General features: G+C 46.7%; 7 protein-coding genes and 1 non-coding gene across 8 annotated transcripts; 4 read left to right on the forward strand and 4 right to left on the reverse strand.

Moving 5' to 3' along the window:
- Positions 1-1844: 1844 nt before the first annotated feature.
- FMAN_11923 (uncharacterized protein) lies at positions 1845-4145 on the forward strand (the record flags this gene model as incomplete). The annotated part of the gene is made up of 3 exons (XM_041824649.1): positions 1845-1898; positions 1955-2496; positions 2549-4145. 3 exons carry the CDS (start codon positions 1845-1847, stop codon positions 4143-4145), a joined length of 2193 nt encoding a protein of 730 aa, XP_041690108.1.
- A 702-nt stretch (positions 4146-4847) lies between these two features.
- FMAN_11924 (uncharacterized protein) lies at positions 4848-5414 on the forward strand (the record flags this gene model as incomplete). The annotated part of the gene is made up of 1 exon (XM_041824650.1): positions 4848-5414. The coding sequence occupies one exon, from the start codon at positions 4848-4850 to the stop codon at positions 5412-5414; it is 567 nt and encodes a 188-aa protein (XP_041690109.1).
- A 309-nt stretch (positions 5415-5723) lies between these two features.
- Positions 5724-6173, reverse strand: FMAN_11925 (uncharacterized protein; the record flags this gene model as incomplete). The annotated part of the gene is made up of 1 exon (XM_041824651.1): positions 5724-6173. The coding sequence occupies one exon, from the start codon at positions 6171-6173 to the stop codon at positions 5724-5726; it is 450 nt and encodes a 149-aa protein (XP_041690110.1).
- A 2073-nt stretch (positions 6174-8246) lies between these two features.
- Positions 8247-8576, reverse strand: FMAN_11926 (uncharacterized protein; the record flags this gene model as incomplete). The annotated part of the gene is made up of 1 exon (XM_041824652.1): positions 8247-8576. One exon carries the CDS (start codon positions 8574-8576, stop codon positions 8247-8249), a length of 330 nt encoding a protein of 109 aa, XP_041690111.1.
- Positions 8577-10776: 2200 nt separating this feature from the next.
- FMAN_11927 (uncharacterized protein) lies at positions 10777-11256 on the forward strand (the record flags this gene model as incomplete). The annotated part of the gene is made up of 1 exon (XM_041824653.1): positions 10777-11256. The coding sequence occupies one exon, from the start codon at positions 10777-10779 to the stop codon at positions 11254-11256; it is 480 nt and encodes a 159-aa protein (XP_041690112.1).
- Positions 11257-11617: 361 nt separating this feature from the next.
- Positions 11618-11689, reverse strand: tRNA. Its single transcript has one exon. It is a non-coding gene; the product is annotated as a tRNA-Pro (tRNA).
- Positions 11690-12032: 343 nt separating this feature from the next.
- Positions 12033-12374, reverse strand: FMAN_16231 (uncharacterized protein; the record flags this gene model as incomplete). Its single annotated transcript, XM_041824654.1, has 1 exon — positions 12033-12374. The coding sequence occupies one exon, from the start codon at positions 12372-12374 to the stop codon at positions 12033-12035; it is 342 nt and encodes a 113-aa protein (XP_041690113.1).
- Positions 12375-15678: 3304 nt separating this feature from the next.
- Positions 15679-16437, forward strand: FMAN_11928 (uncharacterized protein; the record flags this gene model as incomplete). Its single annotated transcript, XM_041824655.1, has 1 exon — positions 15679-16437. One exon carries the CDS (start codon positions 15679-15681, stop codon positions 16435-16437), a length of 759 nt encoding a protein of 252 aa, XP_041690114.1.
- Positions 16438-19844: the final 3407 nt, after the last annotated feature.

Consider the following 19844-nt stretch of genomic DNA (forward strand, 5'->3'; position numbering starts at 1 on the left):
GCAAAGTGAGCATGAATCTCCCCATATTTAGGATGGCGGCTGAAGTGCAAAGAGAAAAGAACAATATGGATAAAAAGAAAACGTGCATGAATTAATTTCCTGTGAATAGCGTTTTCTCCATTCTATGTAACGGGAAGACGGGTCCTGGTGAGACATGGCAGGAATCGCTCCTCTTTTTGGTTGATGTTGAGGTCAGCCTTAAAGCCAGGACGGGGCCAAGACGGGCTGAGAAGGATGAGAGACATTAAGTACCGTATTATTCCCATTAGTGGTGAAGTGAGGCTGAAGGAAACCTGATTGTTGTCGCATGATTGAAGCGCCATGATGATCAATGTTGCTGGGAGAATAACAATTGATGCTGGGCCTCACTGGGTTCTGGTTCTTGCTGGGACTGGGCCGAGCTATAAAACAATAACTTGAAGCGTTGACTTCTCGGTGCGTTATTATTCCCCACGAGGCGCAGACTTCCCACTCTCCTCCCGCTTCAACCGTTTCGGCGTGGATGCCAAGATCTTAAGCTTATTGATCCGCCACGGCACCCCGTGTTTAGGCGCACAGGAAAGCCATTTTATGCCTGAATAAGTTATGAAAAGGAATGAAATTTGTAAATACAAGGATCGGTATTGATAGATCGCTGGCTAGATTCTTAATCTGTCTTAGCGGACCGGACTATTGATTCAGATCTACGGATAGCTGCGTCCATATTAATCCCGCCGTCTTGAGCCAAAGGGACTGTCAGATCTGACAACCTTTTTTCGGTCAAAAAGCAACTTCAATAAACCCACGATGATTCATGATTATTACTTCCCGCTCAGCCGCAATGTTACGCTATCCTAGCACAACTGCCGACGGAGAGAGGGGGGGAAACTAGCTTCGACAGTTTCATATTAGGAAGAGAGGTAACATTACGAGCGTTAATTGATCAGTGGGGCTTTCGCTGGCAGAAATCTATTGCAGACAGATCATCCATCTCGTTGGGTAATACCGTATCACACATGATCGGGATGAGCGATCAAGTACAGGGGGGTTTTGCCGCCTAAGACAATCTGACCATCATCAACCAAAGTAATAAGGCTGAACCATGTTCCACGCTCGCCGCCTCGACCAGTCTATCGATCTGTTTTATGCTTAACCTGGGGCTTAACCCAATATTTATGCATATTCTCCAGCCAGAAACCCCGTTGATTTTCCAAAAAGAACAGTTCTCTGGGACATCCCCATTTGGCCATGACATGTCACGCCTCAAGCTCCGGGACTACACGGACACCTCGTTTACTGCAGCGTGTTATTAACGAAGGTCTGTTTAATTCACTAGACCGAAATTGCTGGTCTTCTTGCCAAGAAGAAAGTACATGGCCATCGATCCAGACCCTTGGTAGGCAACTCCACTGGGATGTCTCATCCAAGTGATCGGGCTCCCAAGACCTGGAATATGAATCTAATGATAGAGCCCTCAGCTAACCATGCCGAACCAATTTAGACATCAGGCTGAATGTCTAGACCTTTTAGTTAGCGAGACTATTGCTTCCCTGCGGGGCAATGCGAAGCCAAGTCCTCTGTGCTGATTGAAACTCTCAGCCACGAGACAACGGTAAATGATACATTTAGCTCACAAATGAGACATTGTACCGGAAGTAAAGCATTCGCTTGATCAGGATGGTTATGTTATTTAGTAAACAACGTTAACTGGTAACTCTCCTCTTTCCTCTCTCCATCCTCGAACTACTGCACTTTCTCTCATTGCACCTTGTCACTCGTTTCTTGGTGTTTCTCGACATTCCAGCATCCTCGACTGGTCCAAAGTCTTCTCTTCTCTTCTTGTACATACCGTCTTTGGTGTAACAATGACCTCTCTCGCCACTGACCCCCCTCGTTCCATTCTCATTGGCAAGCAAAAGGTTCGTCACTGTTACACTATATGTTCCTCCCCTTTGACTAACATCGTCTGAAACAGGATCAAGTCCATGCTAATGTCCGAATCGTGCATGGCAAAGCCCTATCCAACGGTTCAGATGTCTCGGACGCTGAATATCCTACCGTTCCTATCCCCGCGTACCTCGCCGACGAAGCTTCGTCGAATGACAGCTATCGCGCTTCGCAACCTTCGTCTCTGAGATCATGGGTTCCAGAATCAGTCGGTACATCTGATACTCAGAGAACGTCGGTGATCAGTCGCCTTGGCTCAAAGGGCACTGATCTCATCGCTCCGATCCCTCGCCTTCCTATCTCGATTAGCAACAACACATCTGTGGGCTCTCGCTCTGATGCTGGCCACTCATCTATTCCTTCAATCGACGATGAGATCACGCCTGTTCCTCAACCCTCGGCCGATCGCGATAATGCTCCCGAGCCCAAGAGTGACGGTGCTGAACAAGCTAAGCCCAAGGTCGAGACTGTCGCTGAGGATGATGTCGGTAATGCTGTCTTGCTGAAGCGTGGCAAGAGAAAGGTCACTACTCAAAAATACGTTCTCACAGCTGGTCTGATTGCAGTCAAGTAAGTTCATCTCCCATCTCATCCCACTCGCTCATACTGACTCACATCTCAGCTTCATGTTCATCTTTGCCAGTTGGTACTGGCCCAGATACTACTACATCTACCTACCCTTCATCTCATTCCCCCTCGTCCTCAACTGCATCATGATCGCGTCCATCGCCGTCTTCACCTTCATCCACTGGGTCAGTCCCGAAAAGCAAATCAAGCCCGAATCCCCTGAGAACATGGTCTACGTCATCCCCTGCTACAACGAGACTCTTGAAGAGTGCACTCGCTCCCTTGACTCTCTCGTCAACCAGACCGGGCTTGAGAATCATAAGAAGGGCATCATGGTTATCTGCGATGGTCGTGTTCGGGGTCCTGGTATGACAAAGACTACTGGCGACTACCTCAACGAGGATATCTTCCTTCACCAGACACAGAGGAAAAAGATTCGAGGCGCATATACTGCTTGGGACGGTCAGCAGATGGACATCGAGATCTCTAAAGGCTTCTACAAGGGTCTGCCGTTCTACTGCATCGTCAAAGACCAGAACCAAGGCAAGCGTGACAGTCTTATCGTCATTCGATCGTTCCTCTACAAGTTCAACACACGTGCCCAGAACCCTATGTCCATCTTCTCGCGCGAGTTCCTCGACTCCATGACAAGCTGGCTTGAGAACGAGGTCAAGATGGACAACGTCGATCATCTCATTGGGATGGATGCCGATACTGTCTTTGAGGACAAGTGTGTCACTGAGCTTCTGAAGGAGTCGTACTATCCCAACACTGTCGGTGTCTGCGGTTACGTCGCTGTTGACTTCAAAGATGGCAACTGGAACCTCTGGTCTATCTACCAGTCTGCCGAGTACACCATAGCCCAGGGTCTTCGTCGTCTTCATCAGTCCATCGCCACTAAGAAGGTCTCTTGTCTTCCTGGCTGCTGCCAACTTCTCAAGATCTGCGACGAAACCTGTGGAGATCTCGTTCTCATCGATCTCTTCGGCTACTTCCCAAAACACATGGATGGTATGCTCAAGCGTATCCGCGCTACAGCCTCAGAGGATCGTAACCACATTTGCCAATTGCTCGTAACGTTCCCTCACGCCCAGACACGCCAGGCTCTTCATGCTCGCGCTTACACTGACGTCCCCCACTCTTGGAACGTCTTCCTCTCTCAGCGTCGTCGCTGGACTCTTGGGGCTACTAGTAACGACCTTCTGCTCTTCTGTGCTTGGAACACTCAATGGTGGGAGCGCATCGTCGCCTTCTCCAACGTTCTCACCTGGTCTCTCAACGTGTTCGTCATTGCATCGATTGGCTGTATGATTGTCGCCTTCATGAGTCAACCTTGGTGGCTAATTATGTGTTTCGCTGGTGTCATGATCATTCCCCTTCTTTACTATGTAATCATGGCTACTTGGCTTCCTCGGAATCTTGTTGAGCGTACTCAATTTCTTCTAGGCCTTGCTGTCTTTGTCTTCCTTGGCCCTTTCCTCAACATCGCTGTTATGCTTTACGCTGTTGTCAACATGGACAACTTTGGCTGGGGTAAGACAAGGAAGGTCGTCACTGATGATTCTGAAGAGGAGAAGTCATCACAGAAGGATGGTGTTGTGTCTGATAGCAGCTCGACTGAGCCTAAGGAGAAGACTGCTACAGCAGTGTAAGATTTGAGTTGCATAATGGGTTGGGCATAAAAAGACGACTAGAAGTTACATATCAATAACTTACATTAGATAAACATAATTAATTGTAATACATATCCTGATTTCTTTCTTAGTTGACTTACAGTGACATGTCTTTCGCCCTTGAACAATCGAGCATGGGCCCAACTCAGAGCTGGGTGGCACTTGAAATGAACTGGAGATGAATCGATTGGTGTGACATATCGGGGGGCACTATCGCGGCTATATTTGACACTGATTTAATGCCGTATCAACATTCGGATATGGATCATGTGAAGGGCCGGGGCGTCATATCAATTGATGAAATACATCCTCAGCAATTAGGGCTCAGATTTTCTAAATATGGCAAACCCCGCAACCCCCAAGAGCTCTATCTTAGCGCTATCACGAGGGTTAGCGTGCTGTATGTCCAAGGCGCTGCGTACATCATTTGCGCTATTCAGTTAGAGTCATGTCAGCTTACTCAGAGCTAGCACTGGGTCCTCGCCTTGTTTCCGGATGAGGAGAAGGTATATCTAGGAACACGTCCCCAGCTGATTATATCCTTGAACCTACTGTCGAATTTATGTTGGTGCCGCATATCATATCTTCTTCTATACCTGGTCCCAGCAACTTTACGGTCTGAAATGAATTCGAGTCTTTCCCTCCATCGTTAATAACACAAGCATCCCTCACCGCGACACAATGGCCAGCAAAACGTCTCGGCAGATCATGTGGCTCCTCATTTCAATTATCATACTGTCATCCCTCTTTGGATTCCTTCTGCCAACCAAACTGCTCCGTCTGGTACCAGTCATATCATCGATAGTCAGCCTACAATTTGCTTACGACGAGTACGCCTTCCTCTCCTGCTGGACAATCCCTCAATACCGATCGCAGGCAAATGAGCTGCTGCCCCTTTGGTTCACCAACTGGGGACCATGGGGAACCAAGGTTGTCTTTGGAAGCTTTACTCTAAGTTTGGCAAGCGGATTTGCGAATACTGTTACCTCTTGGAATGTCACTGGGGCTCGGAGTGTCGTTGTATCTTACTTGGCTGGAACGCTATTTGCAGCCGGTCATCTCCTGATTTTTGGTCCCAAGGCAATCGATTTGCTGGCCAAGATCCGGCGTAATGATGCTAATGCTTCAAGTACGGCATCATTGGAACTGTGGTTAGAGATGCACCTGACGAGGTCTTTAGTGGTGGACTTACCAGCTGTTGTTTGCTTCATCATCGGTTTCCTTCTCGCCACGGAGAGCGTTATTTGAGTTTTGCAATAATTCAATGTTTTATAGGTTAACTCAAGAATAAAAAGATTGACTGTTGCAGTTATAGCAGTATTTGTGTTTGATAGAAAGAGTAAGCTTTTCTGATAGGCGAGGCTAAGTTCCTAGTGATTCGAATAAAGGCTCCAGGTTCGTCCAAAAGTCTGTCTTGTAAGAATATTCAATTATCTGCTTGAAAATCTCCCATTCCATAAATAAAGCGAGCCTCCGTTCATCAAGTGCAATAAAGAGAACAAAGTCCTTTGACGAGCCACGGTGTATCAACAACCGGCTTCCCGGCACGATTGCTCCTTAGTTGCCAGAGAAAGTGGTGGCAACAGTAGGGACTGTGCTGGTGAAAAATGTCGAATGAGGCTCAGTGGCCAGCTGTTCTTCCGGGATGGGTCTTTCGCGCCAGTAACAGGCGATCTCTTTCCAAGTCGTCTTCCAGCAGTCCGTTCCGTCGCTGCCACAACCGACCTTGTTTTCCGAATCCTGGACAAGGCATCGCTTATTTCCTTGTCCAGAGAATCTGAAGTGGCCACGTCGGTTGCCCCAGTCCATACAGAACTCTATCATAGCAGGGACTGACGTTCCTCGGCACCCTTCATTGGCATTGACACGATAGGCACCAAAGTCGGTATAAAAGATGCCATCATCGCTATGGCAACTGCCAGCCGCGCAATTCGTGAAGACCTCCATGCGGTCTGCCGAGACAGTCAAGGCCATAGCCGCGATGATTGCAGTGATATCGAAACGCATTTTGGTATTGAGGTTTGATGGGTCGCGGGTTATTTCTCAATGGAGTTGATAAGAGAGAGAAAGTCTGAGTTAAGCAAGGACGAGTAAAGTCTGCAGGGGAATGAAAGCTTGAAGTGGCTGTGGAAGCTTGCTCATGGTGAAGAAAGACGAGATCTCTTGGTATTTATACCTGAGATATCGCAAAGTTATCAGCCGATTTTTCTGAACCGCAGTTTTTAATCGCCTGCCAGATTCGGCCAAAGACAAAGCTCGTATATTCTGTTTCTTATTTACTACTCCAATTTCAGAAGGTAGACTAAGCCGGCAGTTGTGAGAGGCTGAGAACTCTAATCATTTCTCCAAATTATCACGGGTTGTCTCACCGGTATGTCATCCGAGGCGAAATCTGGTTAAAGTGCCCGGGCAATAGTTTTGCTGCGCCTCACAGGTGCATGCCTTGCACAAAGCCTCCACTAAGCAACACGGCAACTCAGCAGCCTAAAGCTTAACCTTGAAGGCAAAATCTTTCTTTCAACGACCATGTTATTACCGCGACCGTTCATCGTTTAGATAGGTGAAACGTGCCATTTTAATTGGTAATATCTTCCTTCTACGGGCTAGGAACGGAGGTGCGGGATAACTAATAGGCAGCCCAGGGTATTCCGAGACGGGGTCACATTTACAGAATCCGCAATTCGTACTATTGCAAGCGGCTTCCTTTCAAAAGTTCCAAAACCATGTTCCAGGCCATTCTGGCGCCCGAGGCATAGAAGGCCGTGGAGCAATGTAACTGGACATTTTACGCGATGTTGACTGGTTTTAATCCTATACACAGGTCTGAACTTTTGAATGCGCCGCTTAGAAGCATTAGGTGCGGCAGAGCTCTCCTTCTTAAGAATACCGGATGTTTTCACTAGCAAATGGTTCGGTGGACTGGGTATGGGCATCTCTGGATCTCTCATAGTGGTGGCCGAGTACCCTCAATAGTTTTGCACTTGGTTTTCAAAACAATTTACTTACTTTCAGTTGCGGCTCGTCTGGAGACAGGACCGAGATAGTGAACCAAAGGAAGTTCAGAATGACAGTAACAGGGCAGGACAGACAACCCAGTACAAGGCAAAGAGCAGGGCAGGGCTACGTAGTAGTTATCACTTGTGTTAGCAGCCCATTTAACCTTAGAGGCAACAATCGACTATAAACACAAGCGGCAGGGAAGACAAAAACGCCAAAGGACAGAGAAGGAAACAATAGAGCCAGATGATAGCGGCCGCTTCTAAAACACAGGCATAAAACCCTTGTAGGCGTATATCTTATCTTATTGGTTATTCAAAATACCGAGTGATTAGTGCGGCGTAGTGACTTGATGCTACGCTACATGCGGCCCGACTTTTAGTTACATCCTAATTCACGATAAGCGTTTAGATAAAAGGAACCCCTATTAAAAGATGCAATGGCAGAGATTTTTACCACGTGTTTATAGTTACTTTCACCTATAAGTAAACGGTTTGCCAGATTGGCGGCTATTTAAGTCCTAAGCTAACGGGTACAAATTGATGATTATATTTTCTTGCTAGTCTATAGTACCTATAGTGTAGAGTTTGAGTTGTATGGTGGGATAGGCATAGAAAGGCGATTAGCTGTTATATTTAAATAACATACCTCACTATTAGAACATAATAGTTATAATATGTAACCTGGTTTTGTTTCTCAATTGAATTGTACTGATATTCCTGTTTGCGACGTGCTCTCATCATCTAGTTATGATTGGCTTCGAAGACCTAAAGCAACTCTTGCATCAACGGAAATTTCACCACCGAATCACCTGGCGTCGTTTGTATCGCCCAAACGAAGAAATTTAATCGCTCAGGTGCTATTAGGCTCGGTAGAGATCCGCGAGGCGTGAATATGCGACGCACCATAACCAGAAGACGCGACACTGCCTATAACCCGAAACCGCCACATATGGAAGTAATAAACCGTGTTTTCTTTTTGGCGATTCTCCATCGCAGAAGCCTCTCATGATGAGTAAGTAACTATTGAAAGTTCTCCTTGAGTCTAGTTACTCGATATATAACCCAAGAGCCACACAATATCTCAGATAACATGAAGATCAGTGCCATCCTCACCCATCGGAGGACGGGAATCCTCCGTGTCAATCTCAACAACACATCCACCCGTCGAACCAATCGCAATCCCAATAAAATCCCACTTCGTGTTCTCCTCTGCCTTACCCAAGCTATTTCCATTGTTATCTTTGACCTCACAGCTCTGCGGATTTCCCGCAATGTTGGAGACGCAGAGAAACTTGCGCGATGCACTCCAGCAAATTCCCTCGATCGCGAATTCGCGACCATCGTCGATTTGACTTGCTGCGTAGCCGTCAGGATATGCCTCAGTGAAGATTGCGTCGCCGTTTCTGTCCATTATGGCAAAGTTACTCCAGTGGCCGTTCTAGTTGCCGCCGTTCGGGCTTGAGATGGCGGAGAAGTCGCCTTTGCTTCAGACGATGCGGAGATGTTCGGCGAAGATGGGTGAGGTGAGAGCCACGAGGCTGAGAAGAGTGGTGCGAAGAGTGAACATGATGATGTGTAAATGGTTGATTGAGGCTTTGGCAAGGTTGATGAGGTTGTTTAGGTGTAAAGATGATAATGAAAGATAATTGATGAGGACATTTAACGACATTTATACATGTTCCGACGGTTCGAACTGCCCTCATAATTTCCTGGGTTGGTTCCTTGGAATCTTGGTCTCACTGCGTTGTCTTACGAGTTGAATCGACTTGTGATACTATGATATGGCTACAGCTGAAGATTCATTACCATTACTTACACGCAGTGGTGATGATCTGTCGCAATCAGGTTGCGAGCGCTGACATTCTCAGGTGTATGATATCATTCTCCTTGCTTTGTGCAGATGCTGGGCTGGGCTACTAATGCCGAGGCCTACTGGGAATTTGTCTCGCGATGCCGTTCCAACGACAATTGACCAGCAAGAGCCGATTTGGTTCAACATCTGGAGACTGCCGCGAATGAAGGAGGTCAAGGAGCATTTGACTACCCGGGAGCTTAGGGCAGGGGCCAAAATCACAGTCAACTGTACGAGAAACGATTCAGAATTCAGCCTGTCACGTGAGTACCGAAATGCTATGAATGGAATTCCGAGCTCGGGGATTCCTTGTTTCGCGATTCACAATTCCATGAGTGGAGATAAGCGGGCTCCCCCAGAAAGCGGGCAATAATTGCTGGTCCTGGATCATGTATCACGATTGAGTGGAGCTTCCTTTCGTTAGAGCATGTCTATTGGAAAAGAGACGTCAGCCTAGAGACGTGCAAACCAGCTGGCAGCCGGGTTCATCCCGCCGTGATCATTGTCGCGTCGCGTTGACGGTTATCGTGGCTTCGGATTAAGGTTATTCCATTGCTGCAACCACTCATGATTTGCAAGGTCTTATCAGTGCTTATCAGTCACATTTCCATCAATCAACCTCTTACCCTGCACGTGAAAGCAACAAAGACATTGATTGACATGAAGCTATTCACAGGCATGCATTGCTTGCTCTTTTCATCTCACCGCATATTGTGAAGCTCTCCTTTACTCAGAGCGACGTTTAATTGTGATTGTATTATCCATTCGCACCGTATTTCGAAGATATATCTCTATTGTTGTATTTTACTACTACAATTTTTTAAAACAATTCAATGTACTTACTATTGGGAAGAGCGTTGGCAATAAGACTTCTAATTGCTCCTATTTCCTCGTTTATCTGTTTATCGAGTTTGGGGAGATATGGTGCATAATTGCGCTATCCATTGAGATATGCTTATAGGGGAACAAGATCTCCTGGCTGCATCAATCTCCAACTCTGTAGTCTACACCTTGACTGCAATATTTGAAGCCGTCATTAGACTATGGAAGAATGGGGAGATTCTCACATCACTGTTGGCCTGCATAATTCCTCAGGCTGAATTCATGGCGCTTGATGCCAGGCTGTCCTCATCACCTGTAACATATCATATTCTACAGAAGAGGACCACGTCAACACCACTTCTCACCCATTTCTTCCCTCCGTGACCTTTTAATGCAATTCTATAGCGCACATAACCACACAGAGCTAAGAGAATAAATCGGGAAATGACTTAGTCTCTCCGACAGAACCTGAAGTTCACGGGGACCCCGAATCTCAGGGACAAAGACAACTCTGGGCGCACTTATGAAGCGAGCCCGAAAGACAGGGATCTTCAAGCTACCAGTGCTTCATTCAATACGAATTTCTTCATCAAGTTCGTCTACATACCGGGATCTGTCGCAGAAACAATGCCTCTTCTTTGTTGTGATGGATTGGAGGCGCTGAGGAAGACTGCAGCGATACTTCAGGATCATATACTTAAGCCGCGATGTTTCCATCTCTTCTAGAATTCAGGGACAAACTTCCTTTTCATCATTCCTAAAGCGACATTACCCTCCTTGCATCACTGAACTTCCCATCTCCATCCTATGATTCCCGCTGCCTTGGCAGTCGCCCTAGTGTAAGTAGTGCATACTCCAACCAGGCACAACAGTCACTAACGATCTAGCCAGCCAATCCACACTTGCATAAAATATCACAACCTCAGAACCCAGCATAATGACGGAATCCACAAGTGCAGAACGTTTGGACTACCTGCTGGATATGGCTTTGACCATTCATGAGGGCATTGTTGAGCACGTTGAGGGCGACCATGAACTTGACAAGCAACTCATTTCCCACCTGAAAGAGTTGGACCACTTCATCGTGGTGAAGAAGGCTCTGCAAGGCCGCCACGTCAACCAGCCTTGTAGCAGCGACGATGGACTTGCTGCGGGTGGCAGCACCCCTCCGCCCACCCCTGAAACCCCTTCGACTGCTGGGCACGCCAAAAAGCATTCAACCAGCCCCAGGAGTCAGCATTCGCCTCCTTCCCCTTCGCTTTTCTTTTCTTCGCCCGAGCCACGAGGCACCATAATTTCAGCACCTGTACGACGAAAAGCCACTCGCCGGATCCGAGGAGAAACGAAAGCTTCCAAGGCTCTGCGCAAGATGCGGGATGCAGTACCCTATGCAAGCTGGGTTGACAAGCCCAAATGAACGACGGGGATGGCGATCGGAGAGTAGGAGGTATTGCATTAAACTTTGATGTTAGAAGCAGGAAGGCACAATAGAGGTTGTATAAGTTGACAAATACCCAAGTTAGATCTCATTTGCGTTAGATATTCTCAAAGTCCATATGGCATTTGTACCAGTTTTATGGTTAACTAATACAGTCATTCCCGACCGCATATCTCACAACCAAAACTGGAATTTCACAGGACTCAAGCCAATTAATCAAGTGATGTCAACTGAATTTCAGAATGTCAACAAGAGTGAGGAATACTCCCAAGCTCTCGCGGACCAAAAGTCATTTAAATCGATCACGACGCACAGTATGAGAAAAAGCAAAAAAGCAAACGGGCTCCTCCGGGGATTGAACCCGGGACCTCTCGCACCCAAAGCGAGAATCATACCTCTAGACCAAGAAGCCGATTTTAGTAATCAGATATTAAGGCGGCTCCTAAAGTATAATATATTCTTGACACACACTCAATCACCAATCTATTCTCAATTTTTCAACCATTTGCAGGTCTGATCTCACTCCAAGGCAACAGATCAATTATTATTCTTCGCTTAGTATAAAGCTTTTATATTTTAAAAATGTCTATGGATGCCTAAACAACCATCAAACCCGCACAGAAGAGCCACGTGCGCAAAGATGTTCAATCAATCAGTCTCTGCTCTCAGGACCTCAACGGCGAGTAAGGCGCTCGACGTAAGCGATACCTGTCAGGCTCAGTAACTTCAACCAACCTAAAACTCGCCTGCCTCGGTTAATTTTTCCTCATGGAATTCAGAAAGATGACTCCAGAGATCGCAATATTGACACAGAACAGTGTGGTACAAAGGACAGTAGTTCTGTTGAGTCGGTTCTCGAGCTTATTCATCTTGTCCTGGGCAATGCGTTTGTCCTCCAGCGCTTGTCGTCGCTTCGCAGAGACCGCAAACTTTATTTGAGTCCCGTTTTCGTCGCCGCTGCCTGCATCGGATTCATCTGTCATCCTGACAATGCTTGCGCTCTGTGGAGATTCGTTGACACCTGTTCCTTGTTGGGGCAGAACCGTTGTTTGCCACTGAGGCACAATGTCGAAATAAGACAATTCCTGGCGAGACATACTGACTGATGTTAACTTTTCTGATTGTTCGAGGCTAGTGGTATAGAGGGATAAGTTGAGAAGAAGCTGACTTCTGTGACGTTTCGAGCAAGATATACCTGACACGGCTGCGTCAGAATTCGAATAACGTTCAATCCGTCTTTGCCTGGGATCTTTGTTATTCTAACTGATGCGTTGAATATGCTTATTGTTCTAACTCGTTCTTTTCGTACCAAGCCTTCGCTTAATTCTAACAGGGGTCAGTTCTCCAACATAACATCTGAGAACAATATACAACTTTCGGGTTGGCCTAAGGATCAACAAGAGCCTTGTTCGTGCTAACAATAACTAACTTCATCCACTACATGAAAGAAAAATGCGTCCATGGGGCGCTGGGCCGCGGTGCCTAGATGACAAAGACATGTTGGACAGCGATAAGTCTTTGATCATTGCTGAACAAGGACCCGGAGATTGATAGTGTCCAGCCTATGCTTCTCTGACTTCCCTCACACCTTGCCACTCTCAGGCAAAACTCATCATGTCTACCAAAGCTAGTCTACTCTCTGTTTGTTGCCCTCTCAGCTCTATGTTCCAACGCCATAATGGGCCTCAACAATAATCATCATGCCACAAAACTATTTGCTTGTCTGCTCCCCCAAACTTTGGGGTGCTCATCACAACACCTAAATCCAGGGAAGGCTTGGATAGGCGGCGTCCCGTGTAACCAGTCCAGGCCAGCTTAAGAACGCTTGATTTTTGGCAGTATATAAAAGTCGCAACGTCCAGTGAACTGAAATGTATCGACGTGTAGTTTCTTTTGGAAAAAGAAATAAAAACAGGAGCACAAATTTACGCGCAAGCCATTGGATTATCCATACTCACAGATTCCAGCCTCGTGATGATATTTAGCTAGGACACCATTATCTGCAATCGGCCCGTTATCAGCATTTCCCGCGTCCCAAGAACGGAGCTTTAAAACTAAAGGGTAGCAGTTCTATCGACAGTAGGCAAAGCGGTAGAGGAGTGTCTCGGAACTTTGAGTTGTGGCTTATATGCCAAGCAGACCCAAGGGCGTGCACACCGGGTTTGAGGGTAAATCGTATTCAATACACGCTCTCGGGGTGAGGAAAAACAGCGGAATGGCTTACACCAAAAATCGCTGATCTCCCACCGAAGCCCGTCCGCTATATTTTCTCACCCTCTAGCACGCATCAAGTCGAAAAGCAAGTATAGTCACCAGGCATCAGTATGGCCATAAATATGATCCATCAGACATGTCGCGTCGTACAACTTGAGGGATGAGAGACAAAAACATACTGTAGTGTCAGCTGGCTGACTGCAGGATGGTAACACAGAACAAGTGATTCCTGATTCATGTACAGTTAAAAATGAATGTAGACATGTCGGCAGAGTACGCTCATGCCCCTAAATTCACATTCATTTAATTGATGTAGTACACCTACTACAAGCTTGAGCACGGGTCATATCTCAAAACACCCCCACCTCATGGTTACACAAGATCTCACCGCGATGAGGCTGGGCATCGGAGAATAATAGATCGGGAATGGATGGCGGAATCGACCGGGCCGCAGATAGGCAATTACCGCTGCAAGGGATTGGAGGTATGCCGTCCATCCAAGTACAGTCTGGTTGATGCAAGGGATAGACTAGAGCTGAGCTGGAGATGTTGCTTTTTGTAAGACGGCCCCTCCGTATCCAGCCGCATGGGGCTGTTCGCAGCGCACCTACAAATACCAATCTAGAATCTGAGACAATCTAATAACATGTGATCGATATGTCTCAAGCCATCAGAAGGGAGGAACCGGACGGAGCCCTGTTTCGGGTATTACTTAGGGTATTGGTATATGAAACATAAATTAGGGGCACAGTAAAAGAATAATAAAACCAAGCCTCAGCCCTAATTTATCGCATCTTCATCTTGAACTTTATCTATTCCACTTCACAACTCACTTGATAATCTATATCTTCTTTTGCAGGATGCCTTCAACAGTTCTTATCGACAGCAAAGTGCCTGGCGTTCGGTGCCCGACTTGCGCCGCGGAAGGAAAGGAAGTCTGGGTTATTCCAGGTCGCTGCTGTGGTTTCTGCGGAACTGCTTGCGTGGGTGAGTAACTATTGACTTCAAGGGACATTTGTGCTGTTCTAACAACCCTGACAGACTGATCGCCAGTGATGGCTGGCTACACTCACGGATAAAGCATGAATGGTAGCCGGTCGCAAACGCGCCACCGGGCTGCATACTTCTCCCCTTGTTATGAACTCGAGCTTGGTCTTGGGTTCTATTCTTTTCTACTGTCTCTGCGATTTTGTCCCTGTATGATGCGATGCCTCGTTGACGAGGATTATATCTATCACTGGTTCTATGCAATTGCCTCCCCAGTTTCGTCGTTCACCAGACTGGTTGTTGGCAGTCATCAAAATTGTTCTCGAGGGGTCTCATTATATGTCAAGGCGTTATTTTCTTTCCTTTTCTCAAAGCCGTGAACCTCCCGTCTTTCTATGGTTAGTGCGTTGGTCAAGTTGGATACAGGTCACGCAGCCGATGCTGCCTTTTGAACTTTTGGATTCATTTTGTGTGTTATTTACATTCAATTGGCAATCAAGGTGTTTGATAACACTTTGAACATAACTTCAGGAGGCGAGAGTCTGATGGATATGGTGTAGCTTTGATGGGTGATGCCGGAGCTTGGCTCCTTCAGAATTTTAAGTCGCATGAGTAAAGACGGAGATATATGAAGGGTGTTACGCCGCCATTACGAGAGCCTGTTGTTGCAAGTTTATCAATTCATTCCTGTTATCGATAATTATGAGCGCTGTGACTTATAGGGCCAATCACCAACTTTGCCAGTCCTGGTCCATGAGACGTGCCAGCCTGGCTCAACCATTGTTCACCGTTCGGGGTCACTGCCCGATTATGTTAGTGCCTGATTACATGTTGATCCGAAGAAATTTTACGGACTTTAATGGGTATGTTTTACATGTCTAGGCGCAGATCTCAGCACTGTTCACCCGATGATCTATCTATCCATTGCTATGGTCGTCAGGGACTGGACTTTGTTCACAGCGACAGCGAGATGTCACCGCCGAGCGACCAGCACCAAGCTAGGTAGATTAAGAGGGATCACAGAACACTTTATGTAAGTAGACATGGCTTTAACGCATGTAGCAACGGTTATAAGTACAGGGGGTGTGTCCCATGATAATCACGACCACCTCACGACTTCAGTGTCGATAACGACTAACGACTAACGGCCACCATCAATCCACAGTACTACTCAAATTCCATCCATCATCTTCCATCATAATGCAAAGCCTAATTCACCGGATCTTGGGGTGGAATAATGAAGTTGAGTCCTGTGACCAGAGCGAAGACAGCATGTCAATTTATTCACCCTCAAATTCTAGTTCTATCGACTATGAAACTTCCAATGATTCCTACTGGACAGCCAGCGACGGAGAGTCCGACGCATCAACTGCGACTATCGGACGATCCATGACTCTTGAACCCATAATCCCGGATATTTCCATTGACTCCGCGCTACAAGAGACTGTTAAGGACGCAGGTGAGACAGCGAACCCGCACCCCTCCTTGTCAATCAAGACAGAGATCGCCAGGGAAGCAATTTACATCTATGAGATAATGAAAGAGGGTGCCATTGATGATACATGGAATTGCAAATCCTGTCTCCTCACACGTGCAATCATCCACGACGAAGCAGCTCCCCCCTCGGGGCGCCTCTGCTGGCGGTGCGATGTCCGTTACGATCCAGACGGTGTTGAGACGGGCGATGTTGTGGTGCTGTTCATGCCCGATCGCGACTTTGTGAAGATGATCGAGCAAGGCGAAGTCGTCTTTGATCAACTTACTGATCCAAAGCCAATTTCAGTGCTCAGTCGGACGATCGATCCGGACTTTACTGGCCCTGAGCAACGACTCGCTGGTCGAGTCTTGGCTTGGAAGATGTTTGGTTCGGGGGGTTGTGACTGGATGGATCGGCAGGGTCGTCCTATTGATCTGGGTGACCTAGAGGTGGTCCCAAACATCATTCACCTGCTCAAGTGAGGAGCCCTTTTACATATGACTATCCAAAGTATGTATGTTTGTAGGATGTTTGTGACATTTGTTTTACTGTTGCGATTATGCGGGATGACGGGCAGCTCAGGTGAGCAGGTCACTGTACCTTTATGATTGCCTTTATGTAGAAATGCCGTATTGACTTATGGAATGACCCATGAGAATGAGAATGAATAAACGATTTTTTCAGAATTTATATTGATGCTTATCTATCATATCATGTGTAGAATAAGTAAGCTGAGTTCAAGTCTTGTTAATAATTCTTGGTTTATTGGCGCCTAGCCCAAGTCAACTTCATGAACCCGTAGACCATTGAATCATAAAACCTTGACTATTGAACCAAAGAGTTTGGTGGTGGATCAACCACCAAAGACTCAAATAGGCCCAAGAGAGCCCAGACCAGAGCAAACACAGCGTCAATCAGCCAGAGGAGAATCAAATAAGCGAACATCCACGAAGCAGGAAATATATCCCAGTATGAAATCAACTGTCCTCTTTTGGTCTCCTCAAGCATGGGAATGTACCATAGAGCTCGATGGTGGAGTACTCTTCGTGTCTTGATTCGTGTCGTTCTTATCTGTATCGCCAGAAGTGCCTTACGACGTTTGTTTCTCTCATGAAGAATCCCTCTTGGTATAGCAACCCAGCCAATTTCCTCAGACTATTCGTGGTGCAAGGGAAGTTGGGCCTGTACCTGGTCGTAGAGCCTCTCATCTTCTGCGGAGAGTCTTATCAGCGCTTCGCTTATATGTCCTGCGACAATAATAAAGATCCTACGGCAGCTATTGGTTGAGTTGGCATTGACTATAGCTTCAAGAACACGTCCGAAGATCTCGAGACCCGAAGTGAGCAGCACGCTTCCACGGCAGCTTTTGAAGTAGCTCAGTATACGGAACTGGAAGTAGTTCTAAGTGGCGTCAACACCTGTAGAGATGGTACGTGCTGCATTATGGGCGTTCCGTGTAGGTTGGCTACCGGAATACAGGGAAGGGATAAACCAGCGTTATCGTATGGGGGGGATATGTCGATACTGGATGCGACCGGAGAATGAAAGTGGTGGGTAAATGTGAAAGGTGGTTTGTGCTGAATGGATGGCAGGAAAAGCATAATACAGAGTGGCTGTGGATCCCGTATATATACAGTAAAATATAAACTCATGAATATAAACCTTAAACAAACTTGCAGTTTAATCAAAAGTGTGAGACAAAATGAGGATTTAAATTTACTGCATTTTTGTTTATTTGTGGGCATGTTCATAGGGTTTCATAAACAAAACTTAATAATAAGGTCTGAGATGTCCTCCTACACATCACTGCATTCAATGTTTCAGACACTGACGAAACCTATGAATTTGCGCCATAGTCTTCCCCAAATACGCCCTCGCCATGCAGCATCTTTTACGGAGCTATATCTGGCACAAAAGCCAATCTTCCACCTTGAAGCATACGCTAAGTTTGTCTGATCACTCTACAGTCCACCTGTAAGGTCAGAGTCGTCCAAGTATGTTTTCTCGACCAACAGGCTTCATCGTATAGGGCCTTAGAACAGTAATTGGTCATGACCAATTCAGGGTCATCCTCGAGGCTCAGTCATATAAACAAGAGCCGATTCAAACCAGCTCAGCACACCCCAGATTGAAGCAAACGCCAGCTCGAAGAACCAGAGAAATACACAGTACGTATAGATCCAAGAAGCAAGAAACAAGTCTTGCCATGAGATACTCTGACCTCTTTTCCTCTCCGCGACCGTATCAATATATCCCAGCGCTCGAAAATAAATCTCTCTCCGAATCCTCACTATGGTGGCTTTCTTCTGTAGCATCATGATAGTCTTGCGATGATTGATTCTGTCTCGAACCACTGCCTGCGGCACAACGGCCAAATCGGCGATATCTACAGCCTGGAGCGAATGGAGAGAGACCTCTATGCGTATTTGGTCCTTTGTGTCCTGCTGTAATTCGCTCAGTGTTCGCAGGTGTTCTCCTATCCGTCTTTTGAGAACCGTATGAATTGTGGACCAACCTCTTGGCGGTCCGGACAATATGCCGACGCAGACATCTAAGAGTAAGACGAAGCCCAAACGGGGTAGGTAGTTCTTACAGTAGCGTCCTGATAATATGCTTCATAAGCGTGCCAGGATGATGATGGGGACAGGATTTATGCACATAAACACCACAAAGTATGTCCAAAAGGCTTGGGAGCTTGGTGTTTCGGTACCAGTAATCTTGGGCGTGCCATGTCTGTAGGTAAAGACCAAATTGATGAAATCCATAGTAGTCGTTGGGGTGTATTGGCGTCCGTATGCTGTAATCTGTGAGATGTTGGGCTTGGTGAAAGGGATAGCTGTCCCTGAGAAACAGTCCGTCAAGGGGGGAACGTTACTTGGAAGTGTGAAGAGGAGCAAGATCAGGGATGTCGGGAACCAGCTATATGTAGTCATACCAAAAGTAAATAATAGATACCTTGTGCGAACATGTGAGCGATGTAAAAGTAAGAATATATTAGTTCTTGCGTTAAATGCGTTATCGCGATCTGTTTTGCTGAGATTCTTATAAGATTTGCATGAACACAACTTAAGGGTGAGACGAGAGCTAATCACCATCAAGTATTTCCGTCAGCATGACTTAGATTAACTATAATCAACCTTCACTACCACTGTGACGACATTATTCTCGCCCATTCTCATTCGCTACTCTGACTTCAATCCAATAACCTTCAGCCACAATGCCCTCCAAGTCTTCATCTTTAGTGACGTTCATCAACTGATAAGGACCTAACGCTAGGCTTATCATCCTGCAGGTCTTATTTTCCGCTCCAGATCATTAAACCTTTTCCTTGCTCTTATATGCAGCAGTCAACTAAACAGATACTTGGGGCTCTGTACGAATTCGGAGGAGGATTTTGAGGGCATGGAGAGAGTGGCGTTGGTAAGATCCTTCAGCACATCACGGTGATTCATATTGACAGTACGACGCATACATCGTGCCGGTGAATCCGGTGAGCTCCAATCCCTTCTAGTACAAAGGAAATGCAGGTAGTGCGCTGTGAGATTGGACGCGTTTGAGTGCCATCACTGTTTCAGCGCGCTCAGTGCTCAGACGCGCTGGACGGTAGTGGGGCGCGACCTCAAATTGATTGGCCTGTTTTATTGTTCCTTGATTTGATTGGATGAGGCCACGTTACTCAACTGGCTACGATAATTCGGCGACTGAGAGGGCTATGAGCGCGAAATGGTATCGACAAGCGGTGCGGCGAACGATGCATGACCTGGGCCACGAGCTGGAATGAATTTAGGCCTTATCTCGTCTCTGCATGCGACACCCAGGCATCAATCCACCTCTGATATACTAACAAACGCTTGCAACCAATGCAGTATACATATATATCCGAGTGCGC

The sequence above is a fragment of the Fusarium mangiferae genome (assembly GCF_900044065.1).
Source record: "Fusarium mangiferae strain MRC7560 genome assembly, contig: FMAN_scaffold018, whole genome shotgun sequence".
NCBI classification, from domain to species: domain Eukaryota; kingdom Fungi; phylum Ascomycota; class Sordariomycetes; order Hypocreales; family Nectriaceae; genus Fusarium; species Fusarium mangiferae.